This window comes from Rhinichthys klamathensis, unplaced genomic scaffold, assembly GCF_029890125.1.
Source record: "Rhinichthys klamathensis goyatoka isolate OS25496 unplaced genomic scaffold, OSU_Roscu_1.1 h1tg000068l_1, whole genome shotgun sequence".
NCBI classification, from domain to species: domain Eukaryota; kingdom Metazoa; phylum Chordata; class Actinopteri; order Cypriniformes; family Leuciscidae; genus Rhinichthys; species Rhinichthys klamathensis.
Window position 1 is genome coordinate 1,400,202 of NW_026606611.1, and position 17,395 is coordinate 1,417,596.

The following is a 17,395-nucleotide window of genomic DNA, read 5'->3' on the forward strand; positions in this document are numbered from 1 at the left end:
CAGACCATAAAGAAAAGATAAACAAGATATCTTAGTTACTCATTTATTGATAGATCTGACATAATCCGAGCACATTTTAAAAGAGCAGGCAATGAGTTCAATGTTTCCTCGTTAATGTACATGTTCAACTGACAAAACTGGAACTGGCATATGGTAAATAGGTCCACCGTTCTCCTCCGTCTATATGGTGACTGTTTTTAAGATTACAAGGTCCGTTTCTTGACTTCATCCACCAGATCCGCTCGGGGCACATCCACCTGCAGGAAACCAGACAAAAAAATCAGATTAAAATAAAATAAAAATCTTGACTCGTTATTGGATCTGACTGTTGAAGGTTAAAGGGTTAGTTCACCCCAAAATGAAAATTCTGTCAGTAATTACTCGCCCTCATGTTGTTCCAACCCCGTAAGACTTTCGTTCATCTTTGGAACACAATATAAGATAAGATTGATTAAATTCTTCTTAAGGGATCGAAACTGGCCGGCCCAGAAAAGTTGAAAGTTGGCTTAATCTTAAGTTTATCAAGCGACGAGAATACTTTTTGTGCGCAAAAATAACGACTTTATTCAACTATTCATTTCCTTCTCTGTGGGCGTCGAGATTTCATGTAGTGGACCTGTGCAAAGGATCTGTGTTGTACGTCACACGTAGGCTCGCTATTGGCCGACGCTGGTCATGTGTGTGTGATGCGGATGACGTACAACCTAGAAGCTTTGCGTAGTTTCACTATGTGAAATCTCGAGGCCCACAGAGAAGGAAATGAATAGTTGAATAAAGTCGTTTGTTTTTTGCGCACAAAAAGTATTCTCGTCGCTTGATAAACTTAAGGTTGAGCCACTGTAGTCACTTGGACTATTTTAACGATGTCCTTCATAACTTTTGGGCCGGCCAGTTTCGATCCCTTAAGAAGCCTATGGAGGAGTGATCCAGCTCTCAGATTTAATCAAAAATGTCTTACGGGGTTGGAACAACATGAGGGTGAGTAATTACTGAATTACTGACAGAATTTTCATTTTGGGGTGAACAAACCCTTTAAGATGAAAACTGGATTAAACATGCAATATGAGGTCATGAGACAAACGCAGTCTGTTTTAGTGTGGAATAATGCATAAAATTATTCTATAATCAGTAGGACTGCCCCTTAATAGTCAACTAAACGTTAGTCGACCAAAATTGTATTAGTTGGCTAGTCGCAGAAAAAACCCCCACAGAAAGTCACAGTCCGTGAGAGACAGATTGTTAAAGGAGAACTCCGGCGCAAAATGAACCTTTGGTCTAATAAAACATTGGTACCTAGTCACCCGTTCTCTGAGATTTGTTTTCATGATAATCGAATGTAAAGAGTTTTATCTCTAAAAACTGTTTAGCGTATAATGCTAGTAATGGGGGCATATAATAAGTAAAAAGAAATCGCTAGTTTATACCACTAACAAGGTTTAAAATAGCCCCACACTAACACAGTAACATAATGAGGGTCCCTACATGCAAAACGAAGCATTGAGAACTTTGTAAGTGTACAGACCGTTTAATAAGAAGATAAAGATAAAGACAGTCCACTTCGTGTATACAGACAGGAGCCATCTTTGGAAAACAGTCTCGACTAATCAAATTACTAGCGTTATACGCTAAACAGTTTTTAGAGATAAAACTCTTTACATTCGATTATCATGAAAACAAATCTCAGAGAATGGGTGACTAGGTACCAATGTTTTATTAGACCAAAGGTTCATTTTGCGCCGGAGTTCTCCTTGGCGGGTCCTTGTGGTAGTTACAGTATCCAAAAATCCAAACGTTCGCCTATCATCAATCAACCTCAAAAATGGTTTATCATTTGAAACATTTAAGTAGTATTGTAGTAGCGTCCAAGTAAAGTTGCTACTACAATACTACTTAAATGTTTCAAATGATAAACCATTTTTGAGTTTGATTGATAGAACTGAACAAAAATTAACTGAACTCAGCATATACCGTAGGCTAGTTGCCTCACAAACATGAGAAATATATCTATAGAAAGCTTGAAATGTCCACTTTTAAACAAACCAATTAAAAAAAACAAATACTCTCTGATGATGTAATCCGTATGAATGGTGGATTTCTGTCTATAGGCACATTCAAATTTATATAAGCATGTGATTAGGCAACTAATGGCTTAGACAAGAAAAATCTTTAGTCGGGGGCAGCCCTAATAATCAGTTTTGTGAATGGCTTTTCAAATTGTTGTATATAAATTACATACACATTAGAGATTAAAACAAATTCCAGATCTCTATCTATAGAGATGTCAAATCTCACCTCTTCTCGGCTGGCCACGTTGCGCAGTTTGACGACTCCGTCTTTGAGTTCTTGCTCTCCTAAAATGGCCACCAGTGGAATCCCGGTTTCCTCACAGTGCTGCAGTTGGCTCAACAGCTTTGGGTTTTTCTTATATAAAACTTCAGCCTGCAGCACATAATACACAGAGTCAGAGAACCACAATACAACTTAACTAATTTGTTTTCTTGATATGATGTCCAAGCATATGCAGACCTTAATTCCAGCGTTCCAAAGCTCTGTGGTCAGTTTGAGTCGCTCTTCTAGAAGGTTCTTCTGCGCTGAAGCCACCAGCACTTGAGTTTCAGTGGTGCGCACCTTCTCTGAAGATATCTGGAGGAGATAGGAATATTCCATATTTGTATTTAAATACATTTCATATTAAAACAGTGGCACTCTTCTAAAAATATACTCAAATGATTAATAACAAAATAAATATAGATAAAAATAATTTTAAATACCATTAAACCCAGTTTTAGATGATATAAACCTTTCATAATAAAACCGGGGCACCATTCTAAAAATGTACTCAAATTATTAATTAAAAAATAAATATAAAGTGTAAATAGCATTAAATAATTAAAAATAGACCACTGATCTTCCCTAATTTGAGATTCAATACCTTTCATAATAGAACACAGTGGAAAAAAAATCAAAAGAATTTACTTATTTTTAAAAAGCATTAAATATTTAACATGAATCATTAATCTTCCCAGTTTTACATTTTAAATACCTTTAATAATAAAACACATTGGCACTCTTTTATAAATGTACTCAAATAACAATATATTTTTTAAATGGCATTAAATATAATTTTTTAAAATATATTTACCGTTAATGTTTTCCCAATTTTAGAAGAACACTCAGAAATTCACACAGAAATGTCACAGTACAGAAGGTGAATGTGTTGCAAATGCAATTTCATGTTACACTTAAAACGCTATTGTAGAACACTTGCTTCCAAATCAGACTTTAGTTATAAATAAACTCCCATCTTTGTTTCTGTCTTTATACGCCCTCAAACCTGCCCCTCTTTCTCTTACTCACCTCGGCCTTCTGCTCCATGATGGAAAAGATCCGCTCAATCCCAATGCTGATGCCCACGCAGGGCACTTTTCTACCCTTGGGGTCAAACATGCCCACCAGCCCATCGTATCGCCCCCCGCCGGCCACGCTGCCAACGCTTACACCCGCCTCATCCGCCCCGTTCTGCTCTGTGGGTGTAGACACTGGTGCTGGGACGGTCTGGGATAGCACCGCTTCATAAATCACACCGGTGTAATAGTCCAGTCCTCGCGCCAGACTCAGATCAAACACCACCTAGAGAGAGAGAGAGAGAGAGAGAGAGAGAGAGATTTAAAAATTAATGGGGGCAAACGAAAAGAACAGGACCACAGATGCAGCCAGCGAATGGGTATGGGAAAAAAAGCAATAATGAACATGAAATTATAACTGAATTTACTGAAACGAAAACCCCCTGTAATAAATTTTATAGGGTGTGTATTTCTTATCTAATGGGTCATAAAATATAAGAAGAATGCATGTGGAGCATAAAAAAATTAATCCGCTGTGACGTGATACAGTATTGCTTTCAAATTAATCCAAGTTTGTTGTTCTAACCTGTTGGAATTTTGAAACTACACTCTCGATTGGCTGGGATCTTTGTCACCAATATTGGCAAATTATCACTTTTCTTGGCAAACGTTAATGCAATTGAATGCATAATGCAAATATAAATAAGGAAAGATAAATGTAATTTAAATTCTATTGATTGATGGCATTAAATTAGAAAATACACAAAGTAGAAGCATTGTGGTACAACCACGGATCTATATAAATGACTGACGTCATAAAACTGAACCCATACGCTTGTGTATTCATCACATTCTATTGAATTAATAGGAAATCATCAGATTTGAATGAGAAAACATTACCTTACGAGTCAGCGTTAGTCTCCCTATTCATTCTTACAATGCAAACGTCCTAAACATTTAAATGGTTATTTGTTTAAAGTCGGGAATTTCCCCTGCTTATTAAAAGTTACGTTCATCTTTATTACAGTGGCGAATATCCGACGATCTCCAAGAGTCTGAAGTGGATGTTGGTCAACAAAAAGACATCAGGAAATAATATACACACTTCACTATTTCCAAGCATTTATACTGTCGCTCTGAGCAAGATGATGCATGGTATATATGCAATATAATAATAGGGTCTTGTATGTATTGTAATATTTATTGTATATTCGAATCAATTTCTGCTAATAATCCCAGATATCAGTATATGCTTAATATTTTCTGCATAATTACGTAGATAAAGAAATCTATTTTGTGTTCAGTGAGTTACCAGTGTCAGCATTGTGCAAAAGACACAATTTCTATCGCTGGGTCCAAAATCGAATAGTTCCTTTCTATGTAGTATACGAAAAACAATACGCCAAAAGAGTACATAGTATTTGAAAAACAGTAGGTGAAAAGTACCCGGATGACCTACTACTCCCACTGAGATTCTGAAGTGCGCATTGAATGAACTCTATACTATCCCATGAGGCCACGAGAGAGGATTTGTGAATGGCAGTGAAGCGACTCGACTGACACTGGTAGGTCACATGACAGTAACAACATTCACAATGGATGTAGTACGTCTGATTTTCATTCACACTACCCATATTCATACTATATAAAACATAATTTTTTTTGAACATTTGCAAAGTAAATTCAAATGTACCCACTCAGACAGTGCACGATTTCAGACGCAGGGTATTTATCACTTATCCGGCCCGAAAAGACCATAAAAATTACAGATAACGTATGAAGTAACAATTAATTTGCATACATGTATCCGGTGCGTGTGATTTTAGGTCAAGGTTTTCGTGTATGATGCTGTCAGAATACCAATGTGGCTTCACCGTCTGCTGGCAGTTTAATACGCAATGAGCAATCCAGTCATTTATATACAGCGCCGCCGCTCCCACCACGCGCTGTGCGTAGGGCACCAAGTGCTGAGGGGGCACCAAAAATAGCCTATAATAGGGGGGGGACGGGGCATCATAAAGGAATTATGCTTAGGGCACCAAAATGGCTAGCAGCGGCACTGTTTATATAGATCAGTGGGTACAACTCGCTTTTTGTTCAGTATTAAGGACAATAGGAAATAACTGACTTTTCTTTTGAAGCGTTCTTGACCTCTGACCTCACCTTGTCTGTGACCTGGAAGAGCTCCAGGTAACTGAAGAGCTGCTTCATATCCGTGAGCCCGGCGCAGGCCTGTTTGCTCTGGGACAGTTTGGGGTCCTGCAGCAGTCGCTCAGCCAGATCCTTCCCACCTAAAGGTCAAAGATGTCAGTGGATGTAGAAAACACCCCAGGTAACAAATCTGGTCAGGGAAAATTTGCCCGTAAGTGATTGTGAAAAGATGGTGTGATGAATGTTACTTACCGTGCATGCTGACATACTCCCCGATCCGATCGGCAATTTCCTCTGAAAGACCTTTCTCGTTTACCATCTCCTTTTTTACATCCTCCCAGGCCATCTACAAACACAACAATCGGCATGTGAAACCTTAAATTAGGGCTGGGTTGACAGTACAGATGAATTGATTTTAATCGATCTTCAGTTTAATGAACCAATATAGATTCTTAAATAGCAAAACTCCATCTCTTAGTCCATTTTCTGTTGATGAGTGAATAATACAAAAAAGAAAAGACTAAACATTTGTAGCACACCTCCAAATCCAATAATTGCAATAAGATTTGTGCTTTGCTACATTTGTTTTCCTCAAGAAAAAATTGACATGTACCTGATTTATATACAAATGAGTCAAGAATAAATCAAATCAAAAGTTGCACTCGAATCAAGCTTGTGAACTGGAATCGAATTGATTTGTGAAATCTGTCAAAATCCACCTCCACACATTTCACAAGATTACAAATATCCAAGCGTTCTCTTTAGGACTGGGCAACGATTAATCGCACCCAAAATAAAAGTTTGTGTTTACATAATATATGTGTGTGTAGTGTGTAGAATTATTTTGTATATATAAATACACACACATGCATGTATATATTTAAGAAAAATGTGTTATTAATATATCAAATATTTATATTTATATATAATATTAATTATGTATAAATATATATAAAGTATATACATGCAAATTTTTCTTAAATATATACATGCATGTGTGTGTATTTAAATAATTATACACACTACACACACATATATTATGTAAACACAAACTTTTATTTTGGATGCGATTAATTGCGATTAATTGTTGCCCAGTCCTAGTTCTCTTGTGGTTTGCTCTCTCACCTTGTCCAGTTTGTCCACTGTGGAGCAGATTGTGCGGAACTTGTCGTCCGGAACGCCGCACACGGCAAACATCCCGTCCAGAATGCGTCGGTCATTCACCTGAAACACCACAACAGTGACTATTCATCTCAAACTGATAAATATACAAGAGGTTCTAATAAGACTCTAATGACCACAAACACTTTCCCAATGCTGACCAGCAACTAACCTTTATACGAAAATCTCCAAGATCTAATTCGCTCAGGATCTCGTAGACAATTTTCAGACACTCTGCGTCTGGGATCATGGCGTCGTACTGACCTGCAATATCGAAATCCTGCAGCCACGGAGAAGAAGAATTATTTATATGTAGAATTTTGAAAATAATACAAATGAATAATAACAACACTACTAATACTACTAGTAATAATGATAAAGATAATAATAAATGATATTAGTTACTGATTTTATTAGGGGGCGTTTTGCCTCAAGATTCAAACCTGCATCCCTGTGCAAAACATTTTCCCATATATCTCACTTGAGAAATTAAAAATGTAAAAATAAATGTTAAAGTGCCCCCATTATGCTTTTTCGGATATCTTTTGTCTCCCAAAAGAAAAAAAGATTGTGAACTGCCTGAAACGAGTCATCAGTAATCCCACTTATCCCAGTCTTACTTCCTGCACGAACCAATGTAGGTTTGTAACTAGTTTGCATAATGTCAGCCTATGGTCTTCATTGGCTGCCCAATAAAAACTTCAACTTTGACTCTCAAACACTGTAGTTGTAGCGGAGACTGGAGGAGTTTGGTTCATGCTGTCGACACGTCGAGAAGAAGCCGTTTTCTGCACTTTCATTTAAACACTTCCATTAAAGCCAACAGCATTGTTACTGTTCATATCAATATGCATCAAGTGCAGAGGAAGACTTAGGAGCTGAAATTCATATATGGTAATGGAGTTTCGTTTCCACACACACTGTAAGCAGTACACCAATCACAACAGAATAAGCCATCTGACCAATCAGAGCAAAGGAGGCTCTCAGAAAGGAGGGGTTAGAGAGACCGGATGTGCAATGCATATTATGAGAAAAGTGTTTTTTGACCTTGGATGCTTGTAAACCTATATAAAATAGCATAATAGGTTCTCTTTAAACAATCAGAAAGCTCAGGTGTCCAGACAGGTCCCAGAATCCAGAGCGAGGTACTCACACACTGGTAGAACTCCCTGTATCGGCCCCGGGTCATGGCTGGGTTGTCTCTACGGTACACTTTAGCGATGTGGTAGCGCTTGATGTTGGTGATTTTGTGCATTGCGAGATAGCGGGCAAACGGGACCTGAGGAGGACAAAGTCAAGGAGCCAACTACAGACAGCACTGTTGAATCTTCAAAAAAATGTAATGGAGTTGAGATGAGATGGTACACCGGCATTTGCATGATATGCTCCAGCCATTCATGCAGCCAGTGTGGGACCATATGCTAGTTATTTTAGCAATCCAAGATGGATTTTTACAGCAATATAATAGACACCAATCAGCATTAAATGTCAAATTATGAATTCATTCATTTAAATAAACATTAGATATTAGTATCTATTAGCATCTAGAATAATTTATATATATAAACACTAGACTATGCTACCACTTTCAATCTGTGTTCTGATTTTTTATTTTATTTTGCTTGTTAATTTCTCTGTAACATTTACAATAATGTTTCATTCGTTAACTGCATTAGTTAATATGAACTAACACGTCTGCCGCATTTATTAAACTTTGTAATGTTAATCTCAACATTTACTAATATATTTTTAGGATCAAAAGTTGTATCTGTTTACATTACTGCACTGTGAACTAACATGAACATTTGTATTAACTAACAGTTAGAAAGGTTAATAAATGCAGTAATAACATTGTTCATTGTATGTTAATGCAATTAAAAGTGTTACCAATTTCTCACATTGACACAAAAAATGGTAATTTAGGTCTAAATCAAACAACCTAACAGATGCAAATCAATCCGACTCTCCCCAACAGCTATGCATCTGCAAAAAGATTCAATGTAAGATCAATAAAAATGTCTTGTGGATACAGTGAGGTCATATCTCAGGGACAGAAGTTCTCCTCCCTGGTCCTTCAGGTCGTAAATGAGTTTAGAGTCTTCTCCATACTTCCCCGTCAAGGTCTCCTACAGAAACGCAAGGAAATGGTCATTACAGTGAGTTAATGCACTTATGTGACGCACAAACTGATGTGTGAGCGTTCAAGGGACCTTCAGCTCAAAGACGGGGGTATCGATGGTTTCAGCGCCATGGCGTTTAAAGCAACTGATGATGATGTTGAAAACCCTTTCTCTTATAGCCATCTGCTTGGGGTTATAGTCCCTGGTCCCCTACAGAGAGGAAAGAAGAGATCAGCTCACTTTAAACAAACCCACGTGTCTAAAATCTCACAAACCGTGTTATACCTTGGCTGTTTTGAGAACGAACGCATGTTTTCCCTCATCTCCTCCCAGCTGAGCTTTGAGCTGCAGCAGTTTGGCCACCTCTTCATCAATCTGAGAACAAACAGCAGTTTTTTTTTACCTTCAGTATAATCAACACGCAGAAACATGAAACTTATCAAGAAAATAAAGATCATATTTCACCCCAAAATCAAAAGAACACCATTTGAAGGATTTATTTTTGCCTTATGATTTTTTTTTTTTTTTTTTACAAACAAATTACTGAATTAAAATGATGCTGGTTTTAATTTTTTCAAACATTTATTTTGTCCAAACAAGATAGAGGGGTAAAAGAAAATGATTAAATCTGTTGTTTTGGCTACATGTATAGCATTCAAAAGTTTGGGGGCTCTAAGATGTTTATGTTTAAATAAGTCTTTTACACCAGTGCTGCTGGGTAGATTACTTAATAATTGTAGTCGGTTACTGAATCCAAATTGCTTGACAAAAATTGTGGTTAGTAACACAGTCAATGACATTACATATTAAATGTAATATAATCTGACTACTTTCAGATTACTTTTGGCCTAATTCGTCTATCACATTGATTTGAATAGGATAATTTTGCACCATATTAATATAAAAATACTAAAAGAAAGAAAATGTATTTTTTCTTTATCAAGAACATGAAGTGCATTAAATATGACACTACTTCAGAGTTTCCCTGACAGGGGTTTGTGAGTTTAATGAAAAGCTATCAAGTAATTAAATCATAAAAATAAAATAAATAATTTTTAAATAAAAATATCTTGAAACATGCACTGAAAATATATATTTTATTTGTTTACCTGCATGTCACGTGACCATTAAAGGTGCACTGTGTAATTTTTAGCGGCATCTAGTGGCGAGGTTGCGAACTGCAACCAACAGAAGTTACTTGAGGAGACAGCAGCCAGTTGAGCAATGAGGTTTCTTTACAAAGATAATTTAAGAAATTAGGTTTACTTAATTATTCAGTAAAACGATATGTTATTATTGCAAATATTATAGTTGTTCATCATTGTGTCGGTGTTTGAATCGCTGACTTTAGCTTGCTTCTTTGCACGAAGAACAACATAGTGACGAAACTCGTTTGTCCGTCTAGGCTACTGTAGAAACATGTCGGCGCATTTCAGTAAGGGGACCCGCGGCGTATGTAGATAGAAATGGCTCATTCTAAGGCAATAAAAACATTACGGTTCTTTATAAACCACTGAAAACATAGTTATGTATATGATATTGCATTTCTGTCAACAGATCCTCCTAAATATTACACAATGCACCTTTAATCAACATCACAGAACCGTAAACGTAATTTTATTATTATTATTGACTTAATTTTATTATTGACCTAACTTATCATTAAAAATCTAAGGGCTTACTTTAAGTAAATGTATTAGGCCAAAGAAGTTCAGCTGACAATTTGGGGAGTCCCTGCATTGCATGCAAATATGAAATGACGTGAATTTGTACATTTTAATGTGTTCGAAAGACAAAAGCCTTCTTTAGACAGCAATGCATGGTAATACAAGCCTAAAATCAATCTGTTCATCATATAAAGAGATCGAGTCCCTTCAGAAAATTTGGACTAAACCGCTCAATTCATATGGATTAGTTTTACAATCTCTTTATGAACTTTTTGAAGCGTCAAAGTGTCAGTTGTGTAGCTTTCAATGGAGGGACAGAAAGCTCTCAGATTGCATTTAAAAAAAGCTTCTTTTGTGTTCCGAAGATGAAAAAAAGTCTTACAGGTTTGTAACGACATGAGGGAGAGTAAATTATGTCCATTTTCATTTTGGGTGAACTATCCCCTTTAAGAATTTAAATAAAATATATATTTTCGATTTGAAGTGAAATGTGACCTGTCATTTCCTCAGCCTTCAATAAATTCTGTATGCTTTTGGATTGGAAACAAGATGTGAACAAAGACTGATGAGCAGTGACTGGATTGTGTCTGAAATAAAAAGGCACCTGTGATAAAGTCATTCCGGAGGAGAAACGCAGAGATGGCAGGAGCACAGCAGACCGACGGCCCATGAGTCCAGCACACAGGCGCATGGAGACCAGCCCCAGAGCGTTCATTACGCAGTCCAAACACACACACACACACACACACACCAGTCACAATACCATACGGTCCAAAAGCATCCACAGGTGAACGGTCCAATCCCACAAACAGCAGGGATATTCCAGGTGTGCGGTGATGATGATGATGATGATGGTATCCGTGGCAACAAGCAGGAAGAACAGGAGAAAAGTGGTGAGCAACCCTGTCACTAGGGGCCAGTAAGAGAGGAATCACAGCAGCGAGGAAGCAAAACATGAGAGGAGGCAGTCAAAATCCACCAGCATCCCCAAACTGAGTTAGAGAATCACGCCACACCTCTTAGTTGAGCACATAAACCACATTAAGGCTTTTCTATCACCCCTTGAAATGACAATCCCTCACATACACACTATACTACAAACATGGGGCTTTTTTTGTCATATTTAAAGGGAATATCGACATCCAGTCTTCAGGTGATGATCAGGTGATGTCACTGGACGCCCAATACCTTCACATTTTTATTCTAAACCAAGCAATTTCTACAAATAAATGTATTTAGAAATACTACTGATCAACACAGATTTATTTATCCATCCATCTATATACAGTATTGATGTCCACCATGGCTGACAGATTGCATCAGCTGGCTAACCGTTAGCATCATGCCGCATGTCTAATATAGAATATCATTAATTAAATCTTGAATAATGATATTGAGCAATTCCATCTCCTAAAACAGCTCATAACCTGCCATGCAGATCAGACCTAAACATTTCTGATCTCCAGTTTTCTCATATGAAAGATAAAGCATGCAGCCATTGGTCAGCCGTGTGTTCCTTCATTAAGCTTTAAAGAACGCTTCAGAGCTCATACTAACCTGTTCTTTGCTCGCTTTCTCTGATTTCAGTTTCCTGACGACCTCTCCTTGTGTTTTAATCGCCTCCTGTATCTGCGCTTTATCGGCCATAGTGCTGGAGAGAGCCGATCTGATGAACCAGCGACTGAACTGCAGCTACTACTGCGGGCGCACACATTAAACGTCACTTCGTTTCCTCAGACGAACACCAGGGGGCGCTGTATTGATGGCGTGAAAATCATGGATAAAAAAATGAATAACTTTATATTAGAGAATTATGTAGACCTACATTATTGCCTAAATGCAAACCTTTTTGGAACTCAATGTATAATCAGATTGAATGGAAAGAGGTCTGGAGTTTACCCCGTAAATACTGTCTCACTAAAAAAGTTAAAGAAATTACATATAAGATTATTCACTTGATTTATCCAGTGAGACAAGCAGTCTCAAGATTTTTTAGAGACATGGAGACTACATGCTCTTTTGTAACACCGAAGAATAATCAATAAAACATTATTCTTTGAATGTGTATTTACCCAATTGTTTTGGATTGATGTTGAATATCTGATATTTAAATTCACAAAATTACAGATTCGTCTATCTGGTAAAGATATTTTCGTGTTATACAAAAATAAGAGTTTGGAGCAAAATTTGGTGGTTAACTTAATCATTATGTATGGAAAATACCATATTCACAAACAGAAATGGACAAATAATAAACCTAACCTTATATTATTTAAAATTGAGCTTAAACATTATATTGAATCCCTAAAAGATGCAAGAAATAAAAAAGCAAAACGGATGTATAGAATTTTTTAATCCCTTTCTTTTTGGAATTTTTTGTAAGTTTCCCCTGTAAAGTTTATTAGGGCCCAAGCCCAAAGGGCGAAGGCCCTATTGTTTTCCTTAGGATTATTTATTATTATTATTATTCTTATTATTTTTCTGCTACCTTTTGGACACTTTTGGAGGCCTTAACATGCTCAAAAACTCCTGAAACTTTGCACACTGGTCAGAACCCGCGGCCATCAGGGCCGGGCTGAAGATGGTACCCGGGCGTGGCAGGGGGGCTCGACAGCGCCCCCTGGAACGGGGTCCGAAAACATGGTCCATAAATCAAACACGCTTGCATGTAATAATATGAAACTCGGTACACATGTAGATCTCCTCGTTTCATATATACTTCACACTCTTACTTTTTACCCCAGCCCAACAGGAAGTCGGCTATTTAGGGTTGTTGGTAAAACACACGCAATGGAATGTGAAATACTCCTCCTAGAGAATTCAAACAAACGGCACGAAACTCGGTCAGCATGAAGTCAAGACATTGAGGATGAAAGTTTGCGAGGGGATTTTTGATATCTCGAACGGTTTGGCCGTGGCGAGGAAACGAATTTATGGCGAGAAACAACAAACAAGAAGTGCGTTATAACTTCTGCATACATTAACTGATCTTGATGAAACTTCAGCAGTGTGATCGCTGTAAGAGGCCGATCACATGGATGTGACTATTGTGAGTCAAAGTTATAGCGCCACCAACTGGCAGCAGGAAGTGTGTCACTTTCTAAATGCTTTTGACAAAAGTGGGGGGGTTAGTTTTATCTACAGTAACAAAACTCGATATGTATATTGTACTCTTCGAGCCGGACAACTTTCTAATTTACCGTAATTAGCTACGACCAACAGGAAGTCAGATATTTTGGTTTGAATGTGGATTTCAGATTCTGAGTTTTTAGCTACTCCTCCTAAGTAGTTTATTTTATTCATGCCAAACTTTTTCAACATGATGAAAATACATTGAAGATGCTAAATTGTGAACAGATATTGAATATCTCAAACGGTTTTGCTATGGTTGAGGGATTCAAGTAATGTCAAAAAAAGAATCAGGGCATGTCTCATATCTTTCTAAAATGTAATTATACACCATTTATTTTTATATAAAATTATACAAATATTAGAACTAAACCCATTTTATTCCTTTTTTTCAATTTAAGAATTATTTTTAAGTTTAAAAACAGCCAGAATGGTTGTTTAGTCAAAAATAATAATAATCCAAATCATATATAGTGCTATACTGCCCTCTTGTGTTCAAAATCAGGTAGGCCTATTGAATTTATAAATATTTATATATTAGGGATGTTACTATGGGAATATTTTCCCACCGGTTAATCAACGTGTGATTGTGTAAACCAATTGTGTAAACCTCCCGCTGGGGGGTTTAAAAACACTAACTTGAAAGCGAAAGTATAATATGGACGTCCGCACAGACATTGAAATGGTGGCGCTCGAATGAATTCCTATGGAAGTAGAAATTAACTAAACGTTCGCTCTGTTCTGCTCGCTCGTCGCCATGGACGCGCACCATTATGAATGCCAGTGCAGCCGCATACTTTTTAGTGTCACTAAAATTAGTGCAATTTCGGGGGCCGATTGCTTGAATTGTGAGTTCAATAGTCTATTATTTTTCACGGAAAACACAACAATAAAAGAGTACAATGACAGATTCGCTTAAATAGGCGTTTTTACATAAAATAGCCTATTCCGTCATCATCTTTTCAGTCAGCTCTTCACTCTCGTGATTAATGAAATTTGACTCCTGTTGCTGATATTTGCTGCAACTTTCGTTCAGCTCACAATTTAGTAAGCAAACACATTTCAAATGTGTTTTTATTTTATTTTTGTGTATGTCTGTGTATATGTATGTATATATATAAATATAGCTTATGTTTCAAATATGAGTTAATTAACAATCGTTGGAAAGAATGATACTTTTAAACATAACACTAAACCGTCATTAGGTGTCGCCAGGCGACCGTCTTAATGAGCGAGTCATTGATTCATTCGTTTGAACGACTGAGTCATTCATGAATGAGATAGATGTTTATGGATTGATTGGTCATTGAATCTTTGAGTCAACCGATTCGTTCAAAATGCTGAATCATTCAGTAATGAGAACGCGTTGCTGTGAGATGCGCGATGGTTCTGCTGTGATCTTTGTTTAACTATTTTCGCTGCTGAAACAGAAAAAAAGTCAATATTGCATGTAAAATGTAAGTGATTTGACTTGTGTGTGTGTGTGTGTGATTGTGTGTGTGATTGTGTCTGTTACAGTGATAAGAGTTTAACCCTTGTTAAACTTTAGGCCTTGTCTTTTTGGATATATATCTTTTTATATTAAAAAATAGTCATACAACCCATATATTTTAAATGTATTGTTTGCTTTAAATTACATTAAGATTGTATGTTTGGTAATTGAACCTGAATGAATTTTAAATGAATGTGCTATATTTCAGATCATATATTTGTTTTCCTTAAAATTTGAACTAACACTAACTTTATTCTCATCTGAATGATAGATTATTTATTTCTGTATAAAATAAAAACACATTTGATTTTTCTTTTTTAATCAATGTAGAATGTGTAACTGAAAAAATAAACAGATTAGGGCTCTGTTTGATGACAAGAAATGAAAACCAATGCGATATGATGAATGTCCAAAAGATGGCTCCCACAGACTGTTTTTAAATAGGATTGTTTGATATTTTTTGCTTTTAAACTGTGTGTGTGTGTGTGTGTGTGTGTGTGTGTGTGTAAGAGATTTTGGTTGGGTGACAGTTGTAGTTTACAGTTTGACAAGAGTTTATAGCTTGACAAAAGCACAATGTTGTGTTTTATTGCAAGTGTACACAAATATAAGTAAACACTTTGCAGTTTGAATAATGTCCTGTATGAACAAAAGGACGGAGTATGTTTTTATGTCTACATTGTTCAATTACGCCACACACACACACACACACACACACACACACACACACACACACACACACACACACACACACACACACAAACACTATTTTTCTAATCAGATCAGGCAAGTAATATTCTGTCTTGTCTCTTAAAAAAACAATATATATATATTTATGTATATATATGTGTGTGTGTGTGTGTTTGTGTGTGTATATATATAAATATAGCTGCGAGCAGCGATGAAAGGGCCAAAGCCGGCGGCACCGCCACCCCGGTTATAGCGCCACCAACTGGCAGCAGGAAGTCTGTCACTTTCAAAAAGCTTTGAAATCACCTGATTGCTTCAAACTTCACTACTATGATGTAAACACATGGCAGATGTAGACCTGGATGTAGACCTGACCTTTCAGAAGGTTGCTCTCGCATACTTTGTGGTTGATATGTGCCCTCAATGCACACTTTTGCAGAGCCCACACTGATACAAGCTCTACAGCACACTTCTTTTCGACAGTCAAAGCAGGGTTACGTTTTTGCACGTCGTGCACAATAACCCTAAAGGCACCAGGGTGGCGGTGCCACCGGCTTTATATATATATATATATATATATATATATATATATATATATAAATATAGCTGCGAGCAGCGATGAAGGGCCAAAGCCGGTGGTACCGCCACCCCGGTGCCTTTAGGTAACTAAAGGCACCGGGGTTGCGGTGCCACCGGCTTGGGCCCGTAATCGCTGCTCGCAGCTATATTTATTATTATTTTTATTATTATTTCTTTATTGTTACTTTGATGCTATTATGAATGCAATAGATAATAATACACTGTGATCCTCTTTATGTGTATGTTGTAAATTGTTCTATTGTTATGCAATAAAAATAAAATAAAAAATCGAATAGAAATTCTTGGAGAACATGGCATGGGGGAACGCTAAAACAACAGGGGACAGCTCAAGAAAACATTTTTATTTATTATTTTTCCATTGCTGTCATACACAAATATGTTGGGTTGATGTGGAGCATTTAATTAGGAAAAAATTGGACAGGGTATGTTATGTAGCCTATGCAATTTTCTCATAACTGTTATAGAGCCGGTGAAGTGCAGGTGGCGCCAAAGAGACGCGACTTCTGGAAAACGCCGCAGAGAAAGAAGAAGCAGTCATATGTTATGATGATGAAGGTGGGGTTTGAATTTTAAGCAAGAGCTGAACATTAATGTAGGCCAGCCTGCGCAAAACCACCGAGCAAAACACTACTTGAACCTGAAGGTAAATACAGTCCAGCTCATAGACTAATGTTTGCTCGTTATAAGTGACAGCGCTAGGCATATCAATACTGTTAAACTGGCTGTTAATGAGTATTAGCTTTAGCATTCACAGAATAGCATCAGCTGTCACGGGTGACAACTGAAGGAATCAGATGCTTTGCGGTTTATCCTTTGACCGTTTGCAGTCAAATTACTGACTTCTCAACTAACTTATAAATCAAATAATTTATGTAACTGTTAGGCATGTTTCGGTTTGTCATTGAGCTGTCGTCATATTCTGAGTTTTCTGTTGTTCAAGTCACTATCTGCAGGGTCCTTGAACATAAACCATGTTCCATATTCCATAAACCACGGTCATTTATCTCTTTGTGTTCAGTGGATTATCATTATTGGCCAATG

General features: G+C 37.1%; 1 protein-coding gene and 1 long non-coding RNA gene across 3 annotated transcripts in view; both read right to left on the reverse strand.

The window, feature by feature from the left end:
• Positions 1-17,395, reverse strand: part of LOC130084773 (uncharacterized) — a 143,165-nt gene that overhangs the window by 53,300 nt on the left and 72,470 nt on the right. The gene's annotated exons all lie outside the window — the stretch shown is intronic.
• On the reverse strand, positions 30-12,143 carry hars (histidyl-tRNA synthetase). Of its 2 annotated transcripts, XM_056250210.1 has the most exons (14): positions 12,001-12,143; positions 11,048-11,352; positions 9,062-9,151; positions 8,867-8,986; positions 8,687-8,782; positions 7,810-7,935; positions 6,829-6,936; positions 6,621-6,719; positions 5,748-5,841; positions 5,508-5,635; positions 3,358-3,630; positions 2,527-2,643; positions 2,293-2,439; positions 30-257 (listed from the first exon to the last, which is right to left on the reverse strand). In XM_056250210.1, the coding sequence occupies exons 2-14, from the start codon at positions 11,156-11,158 to the stop codon at positions 204-206; spliced, it is 1,563 nt and encodes a 520-aa protein (XP_056106185.1). In that variant the 5' UTR covers positions 11,159-11,352; positions 12,001-12,143; the 3' UTR covers positions 30-203. The 2 variants fall into 2 exon arrangements, with proteins under 2 accessions (XP_056106185.1, XP_056106186.1); XM_056250211.1 differs by lacking the exon at positions 11,048-11,352.